Raw genomic sequence first — 24,928 nt, forward strand, 5'->3', positions numbered from 1 at the left:
GTAGAACTATGTCAGGTAGCAAAAGAATATCCAAATGTTCCTGTGAAGAAGACTGTGTGCTTTTGTTCAGAATAAATCATAAGGCTAGCAATTGTTAAGACGAGAAAGGAGGCTTGTCCACTATGTAACCGGAGCGACTAGTCTTTCCACATTGATTGTGACTGAACATAATGCCTACTGTGTACAGAACGCACTCTGCTAGGTATTCTGGGAGCAGCAGAAGAAATAAGAGATTGGGCCCCACCCTTAAGGACTGTATTTTCATTAGGCAGAAAACCACGGCCTATGGAAGGATTTATTAGCTATTAAAACAATGGATTAGTCTGTGCAGAGTAAGACATGAGCAATAGAAAAGTTTAATTTTTAAAAATGTGCAGGGGTGCCTGGGTAGCTCAGTTGGTTAAGCATCCCACTTCGGCTCAGGTCATGATCTTGTGGTTCGTGAGTTTGAGCCCCGGCATTGGGCTCTGTGCTGACAGCTCAGAGCCTGGAGCTTGCTTCGGATTCTGTGTCTCTCTCTCTCTCTTTGCCCCTCCCCCACTCATGCTCTGTCTCTCTGTCCCTCTCTGTGTCAAAAATGAATAAACGTCTCTCTCTCTCTTTCAGAAATAAAGACTAAAAAAAGTTTTTTTAAATGTACAAAATAAGGAGTAGTATAATTTAGATGGGGGAATGACTTCTTGGAGGGGTGAGTATTGATCTGAGATTTTGTGGGAGATGATGAACCTGGAGAGGCAATGAGCTGCCCCAGAATGGGAGGCATGATAGCACAACGTAGAGGGGGAAGACAAAGGGGCAGAGCAAGTTATGTTTTGTGTAAAGCAGGTGATTGGTTGATTTCTTGGCCAAAGAAGTATTTGTAGCACTTACTAATCAAGATCCATTCTTCTGGCTTATAGCATTTGATTTTTTTGGCATAAAGCCACTGGGTAAGTCAACATGATGGTAAATTAGACCTGTTCTTACCTCCCAGGAGCCCACATTCTAAATGATAGAAAGTGCACACACATAAGAAATAGCAGCTTGACTCAATTAGTGTATGACAAAAGGTAAAGAGAGAGGATGGAAAAGATGGATATGGTTGGAATCTGTAAAACAGGATTAAATAATACTTGCTTTACCGGGTTGTCACAATAAAATAAAATAACATATGTAAAGTTCCTAATCCTTAATAGGTAACTTATGTGCATGTATTGTGTCTCCCTTCTTCTCCACCGGTCAATTCTAAGGTAAACTTGTGGGGGAAAAAAAAAGAGAGAGAGATGTTCGAAAGAACAGGATCAGTGACACTTTCTGAAGAGGTATGTCTCGTCATGGGCCTTGAAAGATTGGTGGGGTTTAGTGAGCAAACGTTAGGAACAAAGAGGTAGACATACGGAATGTGCTTTTGGGAGCTACGGGAAGCTTTGCTTATGTTGAGTGGGAGAAGTTGGAAAGGCTGGGAACCTAGAGGTTGGCTGGTACCTGTATAGAATCCTCTTCTGCTCTGATCCTACCTTGTACACTACTCTGACTGATGGTTTACATGTTGTCATGGGTCAGCTCCTTTGGTAAGCAGGAATCAGGAGCTATCAACTTTGAATTCCCCACAGCAAATAGCATAGTATTTTACACCTAGTAAGGCCCCTCACACATATTTATTGACTTAGTAAAGATAACACATGCTTAGGTACATCAGAAACAAGGACTGTATGGTGATATTTCATGCTAATATTATATCAAATTATATAGTACAATGTTGTACTATTGTACAATAGTACAATTGTAGAATATTGTAGCGTGGAATAGTGGGGTGTCCTGGGGAAGGCCAGATCTGGGTTTCACCGTGGCTCATTGACTTACGCACCTTGTGAACCTGGGCGGGTTCTTTTGCAATATGTACTTATATCTGAAACCATTTCTTAGCTATCTGTTCTTCTGGCATTTGTTTCCTCATCTATTGACTAGCTAGTGCCTACCTCATAGAGTTGTTATAAGGATTCAATGAAAACTAGCTCAGTGCCTGGTTCATATTAGGTGCTCACATATATTGTATTAATAATCATAATAATAGTTATTTTTTGATATTCTTAATCCACATTGAAACCTTGATATGCATCTTTTGAGGGGCAAAATGTACTCTATTGCTATCAAAATACTGAGCAAGAACCAAAGTAATGTGCAGTGCTGTCCTATATATTTCACTGTGGATCCTGCTGTATTAAGCTCAAAATCCTGTTTTATCAAATTTCAGTTTTGGAAATAAGGACCTGAGCCACAGTATAAGGAAAAGGGGCATCTTAGGCCCCTTTCTCTGTGACAGCAAAGCATTTTCAGCAGCTGCCTCGGTCTCTTCCAGGCCCACACAAGCTTGGTTTCCTTGACCCTCACAGCAGTTCTAAAATTGTTGGCCATGGGTTTTTATCCTCATTTTGCAGAAGCTGAAAAAAACTAAGGGTCAGGTGACAAGGTTAGTGAGTGTGAAAGTCATTTATAATAATGGTAAAAAAGGCATAGGCTAAAGTTAAATTTTGAATCAGTGTCTATAATAAGTAAGAAGTAAGATAAAACACAGTCAATATGAACACTTGGAAAGGATCACTGAAAAAGGAGACTCTGCCTGTCTTAAGTGTGAATGTCATCTCATTAGTCTTTTTGCCTATTGACGAGGAAAAAGTGTACGTAAGTTTCATTTTTCAAAGACAGTGACCTTTTTGGCAACATAGAGTCACAAAATGCCACACTTTGCTCTTCATGGTTTTCACTGGAATTTTTTAAACTTCAATTTTCGAGTATTCCAAAGAGATGACCTATCACACGAGTTGTCTGTCAAGTGTTTTTTTAAGCCCTTATAGGGCAGGTATAGATCCTGGGCATCATTTTGACTTGAAGGATTTTTTTAGTGTTTAAAAAGCTCTATAGTGTCAAGTGAAACAGCATCTTTGACTTCCCACTCACCTAGACCTCAAAATGCAGACTCTGCTTTGAGAACCTCACTTTGTATCCCTATCAGCTATCAAGTTCTACGTATTCTTTTCTCCTAATCACTTTTCAAAGAAAATGTCATTTCTGTATATAGTTTCTTCTTCTACCTTGGTGCATCCTTGATACTTGACGTCTAATCACCATTAGGCTCACCTAACCCAGTACTGGGTATGATTTTTTTTTAACTTAAAAATGTATGATCTCTATTGCACTTTGAGATAGTGACCATGTCTTATTCAACAATATGTTCCTACCACCTAACACGCTGCCTAACATATAGTGGGTACTTTGCCTCATTATTTAGGGACATGAACTGCTTTGATGATGGTGGAACTCCTTTTTTGAGACGAGAGATAACACATCTTTGTAATATTCAAAGACTAAATTGAGAAAAGGAGAAAGAAAAAGCCAAATACTATAGATAATAATCTTGACATTACGTAGTTACTGTGGGCTCTGTTATTGCTGGCCTGCCAAAAAAGTGACTCAAGGTTAAACCAGAATCTTTCACTTTACAAATGGTAACTCCCATCCTAGTATTACTAGATTTTTAATGATATTTTTTATTTTAAAAGGCCACAATAAACCTAATTGGATAAGGATCAAATGAATGCCCCAAATTAGATCCACCTGTGACTTTTTATATTAAGTGGATTTCCCTCCCTAGCTACCATTGTGAGGGATCTATGTAGGTTTTGAAATTCAAAGTAGGGAACCCTAGAGTTTGTAGTGTCTCTTTTTCTTTTCAGGAACAGGAGATCACTGTGCATATAAAACACACCCAAAATAAAGCAGTAAAGTGAACCCTGCTTAGTAGCAGTCCAGATAATGAAATGGAAAGTTTGTGTCTGAGATGCCTAGAATCTTCCATTTTGCCTTGTTACTATACAACAGCCACCTTGTAATCTAGCAATTACAAGGAGTTTCCCTTGTACTGAATACAGTGGGTTATTCCATGTGTCACAGTTGAAGAACACAGAGTAGATGCTTGTTAAGTCCTCAGTACAGCAGGGATCTTATAATTACAGTAGCTCTGATTAGTTTCAATACTGTGATACTTTTTATCATTTTGAGTGTTTCTTTTAATCTTCATTTAGACTTCATTGAAAACGTTCTTGTTAGCCACCAATGATTTTACTTTGACGCTCCTCCAATCCCCCCAGATATTCTACTTTTCAATTATTTTAAGAAAAAAGGCAAAATGCCTGTTAAAATTTTGAATTTGCATTGAGCAATGATTATTGTTTAAATACTTTTAATTGAATGAAATATGCTAGGTTACACAGGTCTGTGCTTTTTAAAAACTGATAAGCATTTGCAATTCATATATTGTGGTTTAATGCCCTTTTTAAATTTAACATTATTTTTAGGTTGATTGTTAAGGTAATATTTAACAGAAATACTTAAGTGTGTAACCTCAAGGATAGTTGAAAAGCCCATAATACAAAAATTTTAGCTGTTAAAGAAAAAAATGCATCAATGAATATTAATAACCTTTTATATAACACGTAAATTAATACTTTGGGACCAATTCTAACCTCAGGATTTTTTGTGCCTTATATAATATGTAGCAATCGACCCATTTATCAAATTTATGAGTTACACAAGTAAATTAAGTTCATCTGCATATTTAAGTTCTTTAAATAGACCAATGTAAACAGTTTCTTATCTGCCATATGTTGAAATGTTTTAGTAAACTAAAGACATAACTGCTTAGTCAACAAAGATGGCATTAAATTGCACTGTTTTGGAAAAAAAAGTTAAGTGAACTAGATGCCTGTTAATCTGGTTCTTTAAATATCATAAACAAAAGTATCAGAATGTGTTTCCAAGGACAAAGGCGGAGTTTTCCCGGCTTTGATTGGTTGCTGCCTTGTCCTGTCCCACGGCCATCCTTAATTGGCTTTGGGTAGATTGGAATCACATAAGCAGAGTGACATTTATTACTTTCCTAGTTTCTTTGCACTGAGCCCTGAGATTCCCAAGTAGTAACTGTAAAAGATTTCTTTCATTTCGTCCATGATCTACAAGAGGGGATCATTCTACGAAGAGCAGGCATGAGTCTGAGTGCGAGAAGAGTCACTCTGCCTGCAATAACGCCAATAGTCCTACAGAAAAGGGTATGTGACTTCTTTTGCCTTTTTTTCTTCGTTTTGCTGTTTTTCTTTCTTTCTGCTACCGTGTGTTTATTAATATGTTGGAAACTTTAGTTACATATCCTGAGAGAGATTGTCATTCATTGAGGCTAGAGGTAATTAAAGGGTGTATTATTGAAATTAGACAAAAGGGGGAAAATGCTGTGCTAGAATGTCTCTGTGGTAAAAAACAAAAAAAAAAAAACAAAAAAAAAAACTCCTTGGAAAAGCAGTTTGGTCTCGATTTCAGGACATTGTGATTTAGAGAGTATTTGAAGCTTTTGCTTTTTTTTTTTTTTTCCTTCTGTAACTTCAGGCCTCTTTGCCTTTAGTTCAGTAGAAAATCTGCTAGCTATTATGTTTTATATTTGTGTACTGAGAAGCAGTTTCTTTGTTTCCCTATAATTCATAATACATCCATCTTCATTGTTGAATGGACTATATAATTGTTTTACTGTTTAACCATATGGCACCAGTTTATTAGCCTCTGGTTTCTACCAATTTCTATTGAGTTGCTGCCTATTTGCTTAAGAAAAACTTTCCATTATATTCCCTTGTGAAAGAGGTTTCTGTTAATTATTAATGCAATCAATCCTGTGTATGAAAATATTGTATCTATTGGTTTTTTGTAAAGTTTATTTCCATGTCTTACTTGCAGCATCGTATTTTATAAGGTAATGATAAGTATAACATGAGATGTAGTATTTATAATACTAAACTTTTCTGGTAAATACACCAAATAAGAACAATGCATTTAAATCCTTAAAGAATCAAATCTCCAGTATAGAAAACAAAAGCACCAACCCACATTTTTGGCGATATGCTTTCTGAATGGTTTTGGTGACGCTAGAAACTAATGTTTATTTCCGTACCTGACTTTTAATAGTTAACTGTTAGTTAGCTATTAGTGTATTCCGTAAGTCAAAGGTCATGGTTTAATTTGTTTAAATATGACAAATATAACAATTAAGGTGTTTTTTTTAAAAAAGAAAAGTATCTTTTTTATTGTTTTTAATTTTTAGGTTTTCAGTTTATTTTCTTACACAGTCAACCATTTATTCACTGGGACATTTTATTTGGCATTGGAATTGTATATGGTAATTTTGCCAACATTTGTTCTTTATCTTTCCTCATGTCTTTTTCTCTCATCTTAAGCAAATTTAATTGAAAATGCTTTGAGCTTGAATCTTTATTTTGATTTAGACTTAGCATTAATAGTGACTGTATATATAGATTCCCTGACTCACTGGAATGTGAAAAGTATACTAATATGTATCAAATATGTGTTCTTATGTCTGAGTTCTTGATCCAATTAATATTGCAATTTAGAATAACCAAGAAGCTTCCATCATGTTCTTTTGGATGACATGCTGGTGTGGTAGGAAGCATACTACCTGAGCTGTCTGTTTACTAGCTGCGTGACCTTGGGCAAGTCACTTAAACTCGTGGTCATTACTTCTTCACCTGTAACATAATAGTTGAGGGATTTTCATTAAAAGCTTTCTGCAGTCTTACCTGTGTCTGTAATTCTGCGAATCAAATAATATATTTTGTATTTTCATAGTTAAAATATTTAAACCATTTATTTTTTTTTTTTAGAGTATTAAAACATTAGAAAAAGATGCTGTCATTTTCAAGGACTTTGAGCACTTAATCCAGGGCACTTCGTATGAATAAAACTCGGCTAGAAAACCCAGTACTGACTGGTAAATAGCAGAACAAGAATATTCTGGAAAGCTGTGATTATAATTGGTGTTAAGTCTGAGCTGCCGATGGTCACATCATTGTGATTTCTCTTGGTCTCTTATAATAAGCTGCTTGTCAGGTTTTTATTATAATAATTACATAAGTAATTGTGCCCAAGTCCATGTTATTCCTTTCCAGCGAGTACACATATTAAATTTCCACGTAATTTAGGACATCACCATTCGCTGAAGGTACTTATGGTATTTCTTTGTCCTGGCATTTTAACCCCTAGAAGGCTCCTTATCTAGAAGACTATCCCGAAAATCTTAACATCTCTTACTTTAGGAATTGGGCATTTTTATAACTAGAAAACATCCATCTGCTCTGGTTACACCATGACTTTTTTTTCCCCAAGATTGAAAATTATTCCATACTTGTAATTAACTTGTCATTTTCTATATGCACCATAATTTAAGGTGATCTTACAAATTGGTACCAGCATTTCTCAGAGTGTTTTGGGGGCAGCTTCTTGTTTTCCTAACAAGGCAGCAAGTGCCTTTTGCGTAAGTTTGCCATAAAGTTTGCTCATCCTGAATGAGTGGCTCTTGAAAAATAATTTGCCAGTTGGAATCCTAATCATTTGAAAGGCTGAGGGCATTTCTGAAAATGCTTGATAGCACTAGGGAATAATTTTGTTATCAGTCTGTGTATGTGATCTAAATGGCCTTAAGATTCTCCTGAGAGTGGCTGGGAACTTGAACTTTAAACATGGTCCGTAACACAGTATGGGTCTTTTTTTTTTTTTTTTTTTTTTTTTTTGTAGAAGATCAAATACACTTTGATCTCTGAGGGACAGGGATTTTTGGTAGATTCTCTATCAAGTGAATTTTTAGGAAAGATATTTTTTGTGTCCTCCAATTCTATTAGGGTCTTATTTCCTTGATTCTGGTTCACCAAGGTTCTAGTGAAGAAGGGTTCATCATATCTCTCAGAAATGGTTACATCCTCACCAAATGCTCTGAATGAATATTTTACCTCATAGCATTTTTCTCAGGGAACTACTAGGTTATATCTTTTTTTTTTTTTTTTCTGATGAGAGAAGTCTGAGTCTCTTGGGTGTTGAGTGACTTATGCAAGGTCACTCAGAAGGTCAATGGCAAAGCTAGAAATAGAATCTAGGTCTTGTGACTTCAGTGTGTTTCTCCTAGATATGTGTTACCTCCTGAAATTAATATGTTAATGAAATTGCCTTATGGGGTGTATAATTGCCATTCAACTTCTAGTCTGGAATTAGCTTAGGCAAATCCTTTCATCTCCCTCTGCACCTCCACCAACTCCCATATGTTCTAGTGTAGAAAACATTTTATTCAGAAAGCAATTGTCAGCAGCAAAGAGTGTGTGTGTGTGTGTGTGTGTGTGTGTGTGTGTGTGTCTGAGAGAGAGAGAGAGAGAGAGAGAGAGAATGAGCATTTATACCCAGAGCTCTAGATTGGTACAGTACATCAAGAAACTATTTTAAGGTCCTAGAGAATTAACAAAAGACTCAAGCATTGTAAAATATATATTAAGTGTAATATAAAATTCCTATTCTTTTTATAGAGAGCCTTCAAGATCAGAAGGCCAGATGTCCATTTTCTGATTTTATGGGTAGGCATGTTCTAAGCCTCTATCAGATTTATAGAGTTTTGTGAATTATGTTTACAAGCATTTCTCCATTATTTATCCATACCACAATTATGAGATGTTCGTAAGCACACAAGATCCTAAAGCATCTTCTGAAGTCTCAGAGAAAGAAGGGATAATTTCTTGAATATATTTTCCTTAAGATTCAAATCCTTTTGAAAATCTGAAATTCATGAGTATAATATGGAGCAGCGCCATTTATCCAAAGATTCAATTCTCTGTCTATACAAGAGAATAGTTTATGTTATATTCATTTCCTTCCTCATACAGTTAGAATCATTGCTATGACTTTCTAAAAATAGTTTTGTAAAAAGTGAAAGAATACAGATTATCATATCACTATTTTGCCCAGAAACTTTTAAATATATACAGAATCAGTCCAAATGTGTGTAGCATTCACTGAGCTTCAGGGCTTGTGTGCCCCGTGGCTTCTTCCCCAGCTTCCTGTGAAGCCTCCACTCAGTACATGGCTTTCTTCCTTGTGCTCCAAACAGTGATTGATGTTTGTCCTTCTGTACTTCTGCCCCCAGTTTTGTGCTCCGTGGCCTATAGACAACTCCAGGATTCTGTTTGCTTTCCCAAAGGCTGTTTGTTGTCTGTGTCCCAGCTCAAGCTTTTAAGACTTTCTCAGCACATCTGTCTTGGTGGTGTCTTGATTCAGGATCAGTGGACATGCCTTTGTTGCTTACTTTCCAATCCAGTATGTTCTGCCATGTGACATCAATTTTAGTATCATCTTTTATGATACTGAAGTCTCATTAGCCATCCACAGTTATGTATCTTCTGCTTTCTGCTTTCTGGCTATTCACAGTGGACTTTTAGTGTTCTCTGTGTTACCGTGTGTGTGTGTGTGTGTGTGTGTGTGTGTGTGTGTGTGTGTTAATGTATAGGTCTTGTACTATCTGGTTTTCAAAATTTGTTGTTGTTGTTTTTTTTTTTTGTCTTACCACTAGATTTTAAAAATTTAAGAGACTCCTTAAATAAAGTGCTTTGTCAGTTACGAGCTGAATTTCTATTTCACATACCCAGAAAACTGAAATGACAGTGCATTAAACGGGGAGGAGATTTATTTTTCTTTCACTTTACCAGAAGACTCAGTCTAAAACTAATGTAGCAGCTCCACAATGTCCTCAGGCAACCAAACTTCTTCTTGCTTTCTGTTGTATCTTCCTTAGTGTGGGTCTCTTTTCCTTTTATGGAAAGAGGAATGCAAATCTCCAGTCATCCTGCTCACATTCCTGGCATACAGAATGGGAAGCACCAAGGGCGTGCTGGCCTCCTCTGTCAGATGTTAACTGCCACCCTGAGGTAACCAGGAGCTTCTGCTTCATCTTACTGGCCAAGATTATGTCATGTGGTCAGTCCTGGATACAGGGGGAGCCAAGAAGTGGAGGCCTTGAGCTCCACACACTGTTCTTGTTAGAATCAGGACTCTTCAGGAAGGGAGAGGGGAACAGTGATTCTTGGTGGGCAGCTAGCCATCCCCACCACAAGTGCCTCCAACATATTAGACATTCAATAAATATTTCTCCCTTGGATTTTTCTTATTGTGTTTTCAGATACAAAATATGGCTTTGCTTTTTTGTTTGTTTGTTTTAAAGATTTTATTTTTAATAATCCCTACACCCTACATGGGGCTCAAACTTACAACCCCGAGATCAAGAGTCTCATGCTCCACTGACTGAGCCAGCCAGGCGCCTGTCTCTATGGTTGTGCTTTTTGAACAAATGTATTCTGTTACTTGTATGGGGGTAGTAGAAGGTATAGTAAGTGGGGGAGAGAGTAGATTTCCTGAGCAGGGGAGGGTAATGGAGACCCACAGACGGCTGGCTTCCTTGGTTGGAAGGTAAGGTTGTGAAGTGGTAACCAGTACAGTATTATTTCTGTCTACATGGAGTTCTCATTCTTGCTAAACCTCACCCTTTCTTCTGCCCTTTTTGTTGTATACAGGGTACCTTTGTTGCATATCCACCTAGGAAGGGTACCACAGAGACAAATGGATTTTGTGTTTTCACAAAATGTTTCCTTTCCTGAGAAGTGAGTTTTTAGGAAGTAAGCTACAGTAGAGAATGTTGGTGTGTTTTAGAGCCAGGCAGCTCTGAGTTCGAGCTCAGCTCTGTCACTGACCAGTGGTGCGACTTTGGGTGCCTTCCTTGAAACTTTTCTGAGGATCATTTTCTCTGTCCTGGGGATGAGGATGTTTCCTCACAGAGCAGTTGGATAAATATTTAGAAATACTTGACATGTAGTAGAAGCTCGAAAAAATGTGAGTTTCTTCCCCACTCCCATCTGTGAAATGGCATGTTTTACTAGTTTCATAAACAGTTTAAAATCTCGCTATTACAATGAGCATAAATTGTTTTGTGCCCTGTCCTATTAAGGTAGTTATCCTTGTAGTAAATGAATCAAACAAAAAGTAGTTGTCCTTGATATATTACAGCCAGGGAGAGGAAGGCAATGTGTGTTTCACATGCTGGTTCCCTCAGCTCTTTTACTGTAACTTTTGGTGGGCTGTAACTGAATTAAAAAATAATAATCCAACTATTATATGCTGACAATTTTTACTTTTAAGCTGGGACCATAGATTTAAATATAATTAGATAGGTTCGATTATTTCTCTTTTCACTGTCCTGGGGAATATTAGGCAGAAACTTCTGGGTTATGTATTTGAAAGCGGTAAAATTGTGCCTAATATAGAGACATTTGTCTCAGTAGATAAAAGTGATGTTGCTGGAATGTTAGCTACATGATGGCAGAGGCAGTGTCACTTTTGATCATCACTGGACTCAAGTGCCCAACATGGGGCAGGTACAACATTGGTATATAATTACTGTTAGTTGAATAAACACAATGTTTGAAAAAATAGAATTGGACTGTTTGAATACTCACCTGTTATTGGCATTTCCTTCTCTACATTCGCGACCCTGTTGCATTCACTTCCTTTTCCCCTGGTTTCATACCTTGTGAAAAGCCACTCAGAGTCCACCCTGCATTGTCATTACCTTTATCCAGCTCCAGCTTGCTGCTGTGGGCAACTCTGTGTACCCACTGCCCTCGACACACACTCATAAAATGAAAACAGCTCTAACGTGTCCAACACTGATTACACATTCTCTTTAGTCCTCATAAGAACCCTACAGGATTGGTGGACAATTCCAGTTTGGGACGAGGAGTGTGAGGCTTGGAGGAGTTAAGTGCTGCCCACAGCACACGTCTGGTCCGTGACCAGGCAGGACTGAGTTCCGGGCCAGCTCCGTGCATGCAGGAGGCCACCTCTCCCAGCCGCGTGGGCACACTTGCTGCGGGGCCTTTTCCATCTGCCGCTAAGAGCTCTCTGCCCTCTCTTGCAGTCCTTTGGTTGGACCAGTCTCACCTTTCTGCCTATCTCTCTTCTTCCTCTTGTCATTTTATCTGGTTGTGTACTCAGTCTTGCCCTAAAGGTGTAGCGACTAAACCCAATGTCAGAGTTTCTCAGTGCTCAATAGTACTGGAGAAGCCTCTGAGACTTACTGAATGCCTTATTTGCTTTCAAAAATTTACAATAAAAATCACTTATATTAATTGAGCCCGATCAGTTTGCCAGCAGTTTGCCAATTTTTAGTATGAGGAATCTAACTAGTAACCTGGTGGTTGAGGATCTGATCACAGAGCGGACTGCAAAGTCCACCATCACCATGAACACCTGGACTGAACCTCCATATGAATGAGGGCCATGACCCACATTGTTCTGTGAACCACAGTGCCTGGTCCACATTTGGCAAGGAAGGCAGATTAAAAATAGGCTCATTAATAGTCTCAGACCCTTGCCTGGGGGCAGTCTCAGGGCTGGCTCTCCTGACTATTCCCCAGCACCGGAAGCCAAGTCTAGAAAATAAGAATCTCTTTGGCAGAAGAAAGAAGCAAGGCTTTTGGTAGTTTCAGATATTAAACCCTCTGAGAGGGTAGGGTCAAGATTTTCTACCCCTGTAAGATATCAAAAACAGTTGCTCTTCAGACTGTTCCTAAAGAAGAGGAATTCAAAAATCATCTTTGGCAAAAACACCGTTGTTAGAAAGTGATTATAAACGCTTCCTAGTCGGCCATGTATGGTTAGACGTATACATTCAGTTATATTAGCGAAAATTTCAGGGATTTTATAGTTTCAGAAGATAAATTAGTTTGGGTAGTTTTATCAATATTCAAAGAAATGTTTTGAAATTACCATTCTAAGTACCAGACTAACTCCAGCTTGAGTTCCAGGAAGGATTCTTGCTGAGGTGACTTGATATACAGTGTGTGTGTGTGTGTGTGTGTGTGTGTGTGTGTGTGTGTATACACATATATTCCAAAAAATCCTTATTGAAGTTAGGATGTACACGATTGATCTGAAAAATTCCAATTGTTAAGAATATTTAAAAATAGCTTTAAACATTTTAAAAGCTTGTAATTATGATAGTACCTGCACAGGGTTAAGAATGTTAAAGTTGTAATTTTCAAAACATCGTTATTTTCTCTATTTGTACACGCTGAGAAGTAAAGACTCCCTCTGCTGGCTGTTTCAGGACATGCAGATTTCCGGCAAGTTAATATGGAGAAAAGTGAAACAAGGAGCAACCTCTCTTGATATTCCAAAAGCAGGTGCTTTGGCACATACGTGCATTTTTATATTGTGGTTTTTAGTTATATAACACTTTATCTGAGATGGCGTGTAGAAGCAGCGGCTTACAGCCACATGGAAGTTGGAGGAGCAGAGCGGCAAGAACCGAGGCAGGTCGGAGCCCAGATAAGGGACTCTGGCTGGCTGTGCCGGGGAACAGCTAGCATCCCAAGCAAGTCAGACCTTCTTCAGTCTCGGCTTCTTTCTTTGTAAAATGAGAGGATGTCAGTGGATGTTGTCCAAGAGTCCTCTTGACCTTTCATATTTTATGATTCAAGCAGCACTGAGTGTATTTCTTGTACACAAATGTGCTTTATACATGTTTTTACTGATATAAAATAAATATTTAGCAAAGTGAAAGAAAGGTAAAATTACAAAAATGGTTATAAATCATTTGCTCCTAGTGCTGACACAGCATGGGAGTGTTAAGTCTAGAAAGTGATATTTTGTGTGCTATTATAAGTTTATACAATAATATCTCCCAAATGTCCCAGAAAAACAGCATAGCACATTTCATTGATCCTACGGCACCTTAAGTTACAAGAAGCATCATTATGTTCTATGTTTCCAATTAAACTATGACAGACCACTGATGGTAAGTTACATCCAAGTTTCAGACAAGTTAAATGTGAGGAGATGTGCTTTTAAAAATTAGTAAAATAAGGCAGTTCCTGAAAGTGCTTCAACTGATGCCAGACAACCCAAGAATTGCAATAAAAAGCCCAGTGTTCTGGGCACTAATAAACGTTCTCTTTCTACTCTTCATGTTTCCCCCTCTCTTTTCTTAACACTTTTCCACCCCTTCCCAACTTGTCCTTCTCACTGTGTGAAACTGTTTTTTTACTTTTTTGCCTAGACATGTCTTCTGGGTATTCTGGGAATAAATGATTGCTTAAACCCTGAAACGAGATACTGGAATAACATTGTGTCCAACATAAGCATGACCAGTGGTTTTCTGCTTTAAATATGAATAACCATTAGCACTTGTGAAGGTTTTTCTTTTACTTCAAAGACGAATTAGTCAGCACTGGCATCTTCACAGGAATTACATGAGTTTTAAAAACACTGAGGCTTCAGAGAACACTCTTTTGATGAAGTCACTGGAAACATTAGTGTGGGATTTGGGATTTGACCCTCTTTATTCATATTGGATTTAGGTCCTAAAATAACACGCATATATGCATATGTAGATGTGTGTGTGTGCGTGGTTTGGGACATCTTTAGACTTTATTTTTAGTGTTTGCCTTCTTTTATAATGAAATTGGAGCTGTCTCTTTTGCCTTTTCCCCCTGCCACATAACAGAGCACACTGAAAGGGCTTCCAGTTTTTTAATCGCAAAACTGAACCCCCTCTTGAGTCTTTCTGGCTACCCATGAGGGAGAAGAGAAGGAGCAGCCTGTAGGGCTCTTGGCCTGAGAAGAAGGGCAGAAAGGGTCAAGAACAGAGTTGGAGTCTCAGAGAGGGTAGAGGGGTATCAGGGAGACTTTCTGCGTGCCCCTTGGCCTGCACACTGGGTCTCTTCTCCTGGATGGGAGACTGGCCAGGCCATGATGTGACAGTGTTACTGTTCTAATCTGTCAGGTGTGGCAGTGCTCAGTCCCCTGCAATGTCAACTTTGGGGCATTTCCACGCCGGGCCCCTTTGGCTTGATGCTGGATGGGAAACCAATTCATACATCATACATCTCCATCCGTATATTTTGAATTTATATCCAGAACTTCTGGAAGTTCTACATGTATCTCCAGTAACACAGGCCATTTTTTTAAAAAGTTTATTTATTTTGAGAATGAGAGAGTGTGTGTGCACAAGCAGGTGAGGGGCAGACAGAGGAGGAGAGAGAGAATCCCAAGCAGGCTCCATGCTGTCAGTGCACAGCCTGACTCAGATCTTGATCTCAGGAACCGTGAGATCGTGACCTGAGCCAAAATCAAGAGTTGGCACACTTAACCGACTGAGCCACACAGGCACCCCAGCAACACAGGTCCTTTAATTCTGCGTTCGTTTCTGTGTTTATCCAATCAGGCCCTGTGATTTCCCCACTGAGATGAAATCGCATACAAATGTAGACAAGTTCAGAGTTTTTACAGAGATGGTGTGGGGGTGATCCAGCTTGTGACCTAGAGGACTGTGGACTCAGGGAAGGAGCCTGGCTCAGTCACTGGTGACTTGGTGGATCTGCCTCACGGAACTCGGAACCGTCTGCCTCAGTTTGGTTAATAAACCCTCGTAGGGTATATGTTCTGTTACTCGTCGCTGAACTGGTTCCTAAATGGTTAGGTGACCGTGTGGTTGTTTGCCATTATTCTCTTACCAATTTGTACACATGTTCTTGTGAACTTTCATTTAAAACTTAATTCTGTATTTCCAACCATTGGGAAAAGGCATTCTGTCATTTGTGGATCTGAAAACTGCTCCCTTCCGTGGTGGGCTCCCTGCTGGTTTGCACCGATGGAAACCTGTGGTCCGCAGTGCGGGGTGAAGAGCCTTCTCGAACATGCCTCCTGACACTTGAGCTTCCTCACCCGCTCCTCATAACTTCGTGCCTCTGCTCTTGGCAAAGCGGTCTGTCTCTTGTTGCATGCGTGTTTTTTGCTTCTTCAGTCCTTGGTGTCTTTACTCCTAATATTTAATATTTGTCCTGCCCAGAGGTCCTCTGACCTTTTTTTTTTTTTTTTTTTGAATTCTCATAGAATACCAGAATTGAAATGGGCCAGAGAAGTCACCTTCTCCACCTTTATTCAGTTCACAGATTTCATGAAAGCTTTGCTTGTGTTTTCTCTTTGGTCTCCGGGTATTTTTTCTCCCCTGGAGGTTTTCAAACCCTATGAGGTTTCAAAGCTACTGTTTTGGAATGCCTAATGTTGTCTCCTGCAGGGCTATGCATGATGGCTTCATTTTTCACTATAAGAATAGTTTTGATTATCAGCTGTGTGCCAGGTACTGTACTAATTGCTAGAGACACAAGGGAAAGAAAACAGTGACATCATCCCTGCTGTCATGCAGCATTCTGAGCAGTGGAGGTTGATGGATAGTAATCACGTGGTTGTGCACATGCATACATGGCATGAAGGGCCTGGACCTAAACTGAGAGGGTCATTGAAACTTCCCCACAGAAATAATGGCTCATGTGAGGGATGGAAAGTAGAAGGTGGGGAGATAGTGTACAAAGCAGCTCTAGTAGCATATGCAAAGGCCCCGTGTCAGGAAGGAGCACGGCTGTTTCAAGAAACTGAGAAAAACAAAATAATATGTTTGGAGTTAGAGAAGAAGGAAAGGATTATAGGGGGTAGATCTGAAAGGAGCCACAAGGGTATGGAATAGACAAGTTTGTGCCAGTCAGTTTCTGTAATTCTGATATTGGTGACAATACGTATTTTGAGTTAATATAACTAATTGAACATGTGCTGCTCATGCTCAAGTAAAATGTGTTATTGAATATCTTTTTTTAATGGAGAGAATGGAAGACATCCTACTACCTGACTTCTCTAAGCCATGTACTCTTTTGCTCTTAATAAATATTTGACAATTAGAAAAACAAAACAGAGTGGCCGTAAAGAAGCAGTAGCTTTCCTTGAGCTGTTGGGGCCTTTTGAACAGTTTTTGTTTTTTAAAGTATGCCATTTTGTTAGAGATTTGGAATAAGTAATACTGAATATATTATTTTCCATTTCCTTCAAGGGAACACAGTGAGTTACTTAATTCAAAATATCTGAGACTGTCTTCTCTTATCTTAGGACACTGCATTCCTTATGTAGAAGAATGTAAAAATCCAGGGCCACTCTGACCTTGATATAAAAATATTTCTCATGATTTAAGTGCATTGCCTATCTGTTAAAAATAATAGAGTAAAAAATGGAAACATTAAAAGATAGCTTTATAATCCTATTGCACTTGGATGATAAACTTTTAAAGAGCTATAGAAAATAAACTTTCCTTGGGACCTAGTTGAGGTCACACCTCTAAGGGCCTTGTTTCTTACTTTCTATTAACCATATGTAAACAAAATAGATAATTAATGGATACAGTGGATAAATTAATGTTTCTTTTTAGAAGTTATATACTTTCTTCATGGTAAGGTCTTAGTATTTAAATGTGATGTTTAAGTTATTGTAAATTAAATAGTAATTAATAAGAGTCAGTGTCTAATTAAATATTAAGTGTAGTATTTAAATGTAGTTAATTTAAAAGTTAAATTTAAATTTTCCCAAAATAAAAACTTTGGCACAAGAGACAACCATCCCCAATGATCTTTTTTTTTCTTCCTCTTTTGCTCTTTCTTCTTATTTTCTTTCTTTATTTAAAAATTTTTTCTCACTTCATTCTGTGGATTCTTGGTCATGTATTTATGCATAATCCATGCTTATTTTTTACCTGCTGAGTGATTATCCCACCTTCCATCCCCCTCCTCTGAAAAAAAACCAAGGATACATGGGGGAAAGCTACCCTGTATTAATTCCTCACCGGTGCTCCCTTCTGCTCTGTAACATTGCCACATGACCAGATGGCAGTCCTGAGTTTGTCTCAAATATTCCAGGATGAATCCAGGCTGAGAAAGGACTATCTATACCATACCGTCACATTCCTGGGGTCTGCAGGGAGGAGCAGAACGGCTGCCTCTTGGGGCCTTGCCTAGTGCTTTCCTAAGGCTTTATGAATAATCTGCTCTGAGAATCAGAATTTCCAGTGATTGTAGCAGATGATTACCATGTGTGCTTTGGAGGCAAGGTGATACATATCGGATTGACTTTCAGATTTGATCCCTTTATTTTTTCAGAAATGGCCGTTGTTTGATTTTTAAATATTTTATATCTTTTAGTCTTGAGGCTTTAGGGGCCTCAAGCTTTCTTCTAAAAAGTTAACCATTTCTTGCCATCCCTGTATATTTGAATGTTGTTGTGTCTACCGCTTTGAAAATGGGTTATGTTAATTTTTTAATCTTTTGCTTCCACTTACTTTTATGGAGGGCAGTCAGGGGAGTTGAAGTATAAAGTGTATGAACTGTCTTGATAAGATGGATGTCAGCCAAAACAGAGATCTGCTTCAGCCACATTTCAGCATATCCCCTGCGGGGGCTACTTTTCCTGTGTGGTACTATTTCACTAGTTGCCATATGCTCCCAGAGAAGTTTTTCAAACTGTAAACCACTCCAAAGGCCAAGGTTGCTCTGACTGTCAGGATTACAGTGACCGGGCAAGGCTTCCTAAACACAGCCTGTGTGTACCCTGTTGGCTGTCCTTGGGCACTCGCTCTGTTTATGCTGCTGGGATGTTATAGACAGGCCTTATCAGTGCATGTCTCTCTTGCTAGTCAAGTATCTTTCTGGTCATTGATGCAACAAAGAAAGTTCTTATACTTTTTTAGTGTCAGGCAGGATTTCTTCCTGCTGCTATATAATTTCAAATGATCAATTAGTATGAATAATATTTTTCTCCCCGTTTTTCACTTTATAAAGCAAGCTGGGAATTTAGATCACGGAACTTGAAATTATAATATCCCTTTATTAAGTAGCGTAATTATATGATTTTAAAATTTCTTTGTTACCACTCAGTGTGTAGAGGAAACAGGATGCCATTATGTTGCTCTAATAATTCTGAAGAACAGCCCTGCTACTTGTTTTTACCTAATCACAAAAGTTTTTAACTTAGTTTTAATCCATACTAGTCATGTAGGTTTTCAGATGATTTGACTTTTTTTCTTACATAGGACAGTTTTGTGTAGTAATACTTTTGGCAAGAGGCATATTCAACTCTAGTAGAGAGTTAAGGCTTATTAGATAAGCATTTCCTTTTTCGTATATTTTAAGGAGAAATAAATACTAATAAAGTGAGACTTTTAACCAAGACACCCCTTTGTGGTATAAAGAATTTTTCACAATTATTGAGTAGATTTGAGAGATGACAGGAATTTATTCCTGTGGAATATCAATTAAAATATAATTTTATCATTCTTAGGTAAATGTGTACTTTGGATACATGTCAATTAAATAGGAGTTAAAAAATACAAATTTAAAATGGAACTCAAACAAAAGTACCAAGCTTTTTTTCCAGTGGGTGTTATTTATTTTAAAATGAGTACATGCACCTATTCTAAAAATTTGAGTTGGCCTAGCCCTTCTAAATTTATGTGTCTTGATTCTTGGCAACCTGTTTCTTTCAAATTTGCAGTAATATAGTCTGAAGAAAATAATGGCATTTCCTAATTGGTTAGATGCCTTTTCCTTTGCCTCTTGTTCAGTTCTTGCCCACTACTTGAATTTGGCTTAGGCTTCAGAATGTCTCCAGTTGTTTTTTTTTTTTTTTTAATTTATTTCCTTTAATATAAAAATATAGTAGATAAGAAAAAAATAGAGCATGAAAGTAAGAGGCATACTTCTGTTAGCCCAGGTGATGGGAGTTTTCTGTAAGAAAACATGGGTAGTCGGGAAGCCTTCCCAGCGACCTCCATGTCATTCCCATTTGCCCCCCATCTCCTGACGTGAGATTTGCCAGCTGGCCTCTGAGGGAGCTGAGACAGTGGCTCATCATCGTGGCACATGAAGGAGCAGTCACAGGGTTGGATCCTCTTTTCCTCTCAAGAGTGGTCGTCTTTGTCAGGAGCATGCAGCAGGGCCTGACCCAGTCAGCGTCAGCCAGAGCACGTGGAGGTGCAGTGGACAGCATCCCTTAGAATCCCACCGGTTGTCTGTCACAGATACAGGTCCTCAGGACACGCCCTTAAGAACACTAGCCTCCCTGCTTGCAGTCAGGGGAAACACGGAGATTACAGGCAGATCTTGGGATCTTTGTGAACCACATGTGTTAACCAGAAAGCAAGTGAATTGATGTGAAAGGTCAAACAGTTGCATCTGATCTTGGCGATGTATTTTCACGACCTTTCTCATATGACCTTATGTAGCAACCTCAATGACGGCAAAACTCAGAACTGCCCACAAACAGCGATATTGAGTCAATTCTTACCTAGGACTGTTTGTAAGAAAACATGTATATCTGTGGATCATTGAGGAGAATTTGAATTTACTGAGCATTACGATTTAATAATCATACACTTTGTGACAAAATATTTTTAAATTAAAGTTTATAAATAGGTATTGAGTACTTACTATGTCAAAAAACTTTGGCTCTACAGGGGTACAAAGTTCATTTGTTCCGAAGATCTTTATTAAGCCATACATACGCTGCCTTGGGCCAGGTACCTGAAATATGATGTCAAATGGTAAATAAACAGAGATTTTCCTTGAAGAAATTTATTAGTACAATTGAGGAGAAGGGCCTGCAAATAGAAAATTATAAAATAAGAGTATGTAAAAGAGTAATATAAATTACAAAGGCTTGGGCAGTCAGGGAAGACCTTCTGGAAGAAGTGCCATGGAAACTGGGGCCAAACAGTAAGTAGGAATTTGCCAAATAAGGTACGTTGTTGGTGGTTGGAGTGTTGATCCCAGTTAGAGGGTACCTCACATGCAACTAAAAAAGAACAGCTTACAAGTACCTGACCTATTTGGCTAGGATCATAGAATGACCTGTAATATAGGCTGGTTTCCTGGAGAATGTACATGTTGCGTGCATCCTAGAGTTTGGGCTTTATTCCATGTGTTCCCACTTTCCTGGATCCCTTTCTACCTCATGTTATCTTTCAGACTTTCTTGCCTCTAAGTCACCATTAGTATTGGTACTTCTCAGGGTTCAGTCCTAGATTCTCTTTTTCTTTTGTTTTTCCTTTTCTCCCTCACCAGGCGTATCCGTGTCCATGGGTTTGTTTATGACTTAAAAGCTCGATGGTTCTTAAGTCAATTCTGAACTTAGGACCATACATCCCTATTACCACCATCCTGCCTACCACCTCAGTTTCCTTCCTCTTTGCTGCTCCTGCCATCCCTGACTCCTCTCAGTCTTTAGAACTTGCCAAATTCCTTCTTACCCAAGGGACTTCTGTTCCCTTAGCTGAAATGCTCTCACCTTCTCTTTGCCTGGCTCTAGCCCACTCTTCAAGTCTTGCCTTACGTTATCACTTTTTCACAGATACCTTCCAGGTCTCTCACCCTAACCTAAGCTCCATTTTATGATTAGTAATATGCCATACGTTTATGCTCTAGTTGGTAATTATTATATTTTTAATACTGCTTTCCCTACTAGACTTTAAGCTCTCTGAAATGAACAACAGTCTCTGTCTGTGACAGACAGCCTTATATTAAAACACTTAGCAAAGGATGTGCACCTTGTAAGGGGTCTTAGTAAATATGATGAGCTGCTTGAGTTGGGACAACAAGGAGCCACTGAAGAATCTTAGTAGCAGAACGACCTGATTGGATTGGCAATAAGCAAGTTTCTTCTGCCAGCAGTATGGAGATTGACCTGGAGGGGGTCCATGGCTAGAGCAAGGGAGAAATGTAGGTAGGTGTTACCAGTAGACACGGCACATATAAAAACACAAAGAAATCAAATTCACTTGTTCCAGGGGCTCTGAGATATTCTCAAGATTATTTTCATCTCTTAGCGTGGCTTACTCCACGTGGGCCTCATTTTCCCCCACTCTTTCTCTTTGTGAACAATAACAGCTTCATCCTACGTCTGCCCAATAGAAAAGAGGGTCCACTCTACGGTTATGTGAACAGATATCCAGATTGGCTCTGACTGGCTCTGATGAGGTCATACGCCCTTCTCTGAAGTAATAACTGTTGCCAGAGGGATTCTGGGTGCTGGTGGATCAGTCTGGATACTATCTATCCGGATCTGAGGCAGTGGTATGAACTAGTATGGTAAACTGGCCATAAAAAGACATGTTTTTGTATACATGCTCCTACCACGGCTGATTTCAAGCTGGATGCCTGACTTGCAGCTCCTGAGTGTTTAACAGCCGGCTCTGGTAAGCCTGTCCCTGAAGCTCTAGGTCTCCATGGCTGAGCTGGAGGGAGAGCTGCAGGGGTCACAAGGACCGATGGTGAGGGAGGGAGTGTGCTCTAAAAGGCAACCAGAATATTGTTAGAGAAGACAGGTAGGTACCTGGTAGCCAGTCTACCAAGGAAATTTGCACTGTACTATGCATAAAGTATACTTCGGTGTCATGATTTTCGTTTACCTAAGAATTTTTTAAAGTTCCTATATCATTTCCTTGAATAACATGCTGAGACATTATATAATATTCCATTCTATGAAAGTACTGTCATTTACTGTTCTTTTATAGTTGAATATTTAGATTAATAGAATTATATGTAACGCTTTGCTGGGTATGTCTATGCTTAAAGCCATTTTCCACATTTAGGACAGATTTACTGAGATGGTTTACGTAAGGGAAATTACTGAGTCAACGGAATGGACCTTTTAATGCTTTTGAATACTTTCCAATAGGTGTACAAAATAGTTTTACCAATTATATCACTCCTATCACTGTAAGAGAGCAAGTATTTCATCACACTGTTATTAAGTGTAATTTAAAAAAAAAAATGGTAGGACAAGGGCACCTGAGTGGCTCAGTCGGTTATGCATGAAACTCTTGATTTTGGCTCAGGTCATAATCTCAGAGTTCGTGAGACCAAACCTGCATCGGGCTCTGCGTTGACAGGGCAGATCCTGCTTGGGATTCTCTCTTTCCTCTCTCTGCCCCTCCCCTGCTTGTGCGCATGTGCTCTCTCTCAAAATAAATAAATAAACATTAAAAAAAATTGGTAGGACAAAATTGATAAATCATTTTTATTTGCATTTGTTTGAATTACTAAAAATGTTGAAATGTCTATTTTTGTAACAAGTGTATTTCTTATAGTGAATTTTTATATCATTTTCCACTTGTGTGTGTATATGTTGATCTTACTATATACTATTATCATAGGTGTTTATCTTCTTATAATTAATTTAATTAATATACAACCATACCATAGTTAATAATGGAAATTCTAGCACAGAGCACAACTTGGTAAATGTTAAGGGGAGTGTTGTATATGAAACTCTCTCTAATTCTGTATAATTTAGAGTAACATTAGCTGCTGTGATAGATAAATACAAATTCACAGTAAGTGAACACAATAAAAGTTTATTTCTTGCTCATGTCAAAGTTCCATATGGGTGTTCTTAGTTGGGCACCTTTCGTGTGGTCATGGTGGGATAAAGGCTCTTTTTGTCCTATGGCTTTTCTTCCCTCTAGGTCCTTGTAGTCATTTCCATTCAGTGGGAGAGTGGCCTAACAATGGGGGACAATATGTGGGAGATTTTTATGGATGAGGCCTGAAAGTACAACATTGAATGTGCTTACATTCCATTGACTAAAACTCAATCCCATGGATACAACTAATTGCAAGGGGGAAAAATGATTTGGTACACATCTAGCCAGTCTTTGCCCAAGTTTCAAGAACCTGAAAATAGAGACATCTTTCCATAAAGGCTGATTTACTTACTGCTTTTACTACCTGTATATATCTGGGAATGAATAGCCCATGTTACTTGGATTACAGGATTTAAATATGGAATGGAAAATTTTAAGTATTGTTAAGGGATATATAGCTTTTTAATAGACCAGAGTGGTAGAGAAATGACAGCAAATGGTCACTGAACGTCCTCTACTTTAGACACTGAAGAGAAGAGAGTAGAAGTTGTCAGACATAGTGATTTGACATGTTATGGACAAGTTTTGGATAGGCAACATTTTTTCAGTGTTTTAGAAAATTAAATGTACAAGAATCCATATAAGGACTTTGTAATTAGCTCAGCCAATAAGTTTGACGACTTATTAGAGTGATATTTTTTAATAGACTATTTTAGCTCATTTTCTTATTTCTACCTACACAGGTAATTAAAGTATACAGTGAAGATGAAACCAGCAGGGCTGTAGAGGTACCCAGTGACATAACTGCCCGAGATGTTTGCCAGCTGTTGATCCTGAAGAATCATTACATTGATGACCACAGCTGGACCCTTTTTGAGCATCTGCCTCACATAGGTCTAGGTAAGGATACAGAACCGTAGTCCATATCCTTGCTTTTCCATTCCTTATAGCTTCAATCATATGGCAAAGAGTTTCTTCAGATGTAGAAAAATAGAAGAGAATTATGAGTAGTCTTTTTCTTTATTTTTGGTGTTGGTGGTTGGGACACAAAGAATGTAGCACAAAATGAAAGTAAGGGTAGAAATATTACACATTTAGCACACTTCTTTGTTTAAATAATGATTTAGGGAAATTTGGGAGCCAAAACACAGAGTCCAAGTTGATAGAAAGATAAATGCCATAATAATCGTTGGTAGCACAGTGAACGTATTTTGAGAAGTTAATAAAATAAGCTGTTATCTGAACTACTTTTTGAACTGGTTGTAGTGAAGACATGGGAAATTTCTGCACTGGTGCTTCTCTTTATGGATGTGTAAACCCTAAATTTTTCTAGAAGAACTAAGTAACTCTTTTACATTTTAAAGTCATAAACATAAAGAGTAATCTTCAAAACTATTTTGTAAATTGGAAATGCAGCTCTGTGTTGTAAAATGTAGAGGGCTTTCTTCTCCATTTTTTAAAACAAGTTAAAAGAATTTTTATTCTTCTGTTGGAGTGAGACAGAATTTGGCAACAATTTTATTTCACATTTTCTTATTTTTACAGGTATTAGTGTTAAAGAACATGTTCCCCTAATAAGTAGTGAAAAAGAAAGGGGTTTGTTATGTTCATGCCATCCGATTCTTTGAATTCCATATTTGTTTCCTGCGGCTGCTCTAACACATTGCTATACACCTGGTGACTTACAACAACCAAACTTTATTCTTGTGGCTCTGGAGGCCAGAAGTCTAAAATCAGTATCGTCGGGTTGAACTTAAGGCATCGGCAGGGATGCACTTCTCTTGGAGGCTG

General features: G+C 38.4%; 1 protein-coding gene across 3 annotated transcripts in view; it reads left to right on the forward strand.

Moving 5' to 3' along the window:
• GRB14 (growth factor receptor bound protein 14) overlaps nt 1-24,928 on the forward strand; it is a 116,269-nt gene that overhangs the window by 49,280 nt on the left and 42,061 nt on the right. For 2 of the 3 annotated variants that reach the window (XM_019457938.2, XM_019457932.2), the window contains exon 3: nt 23,881-24,037. In XM_019457938.2, coding sequence (XP_019313483.1) covers nt 23,881-24,037 — 157 coding nt within the window. Of the gene's footprint in view, nt 1-4,995; nt 5,085-23,880; nt 24,038-24,928 lie in introns of all 3 variants that reach the window. The other variant, XM_019457953.2, reaches the window with a different exon arrangement.

This window comes from Panthera pardus, unplaced genomic scaffold (genome assembly GCF_024362965.1).
Source record: "Panthera pardus isolate Hobbes unplaced genomic scaffold, ASM2436296v1 HiC_scaffold_10, whole genome shotgun sequence".
NCBI lineage: Eukaryota > Metazoa > Chordata > Mammalia > Carnivora > Felidae > Panthera > Panthera pardus.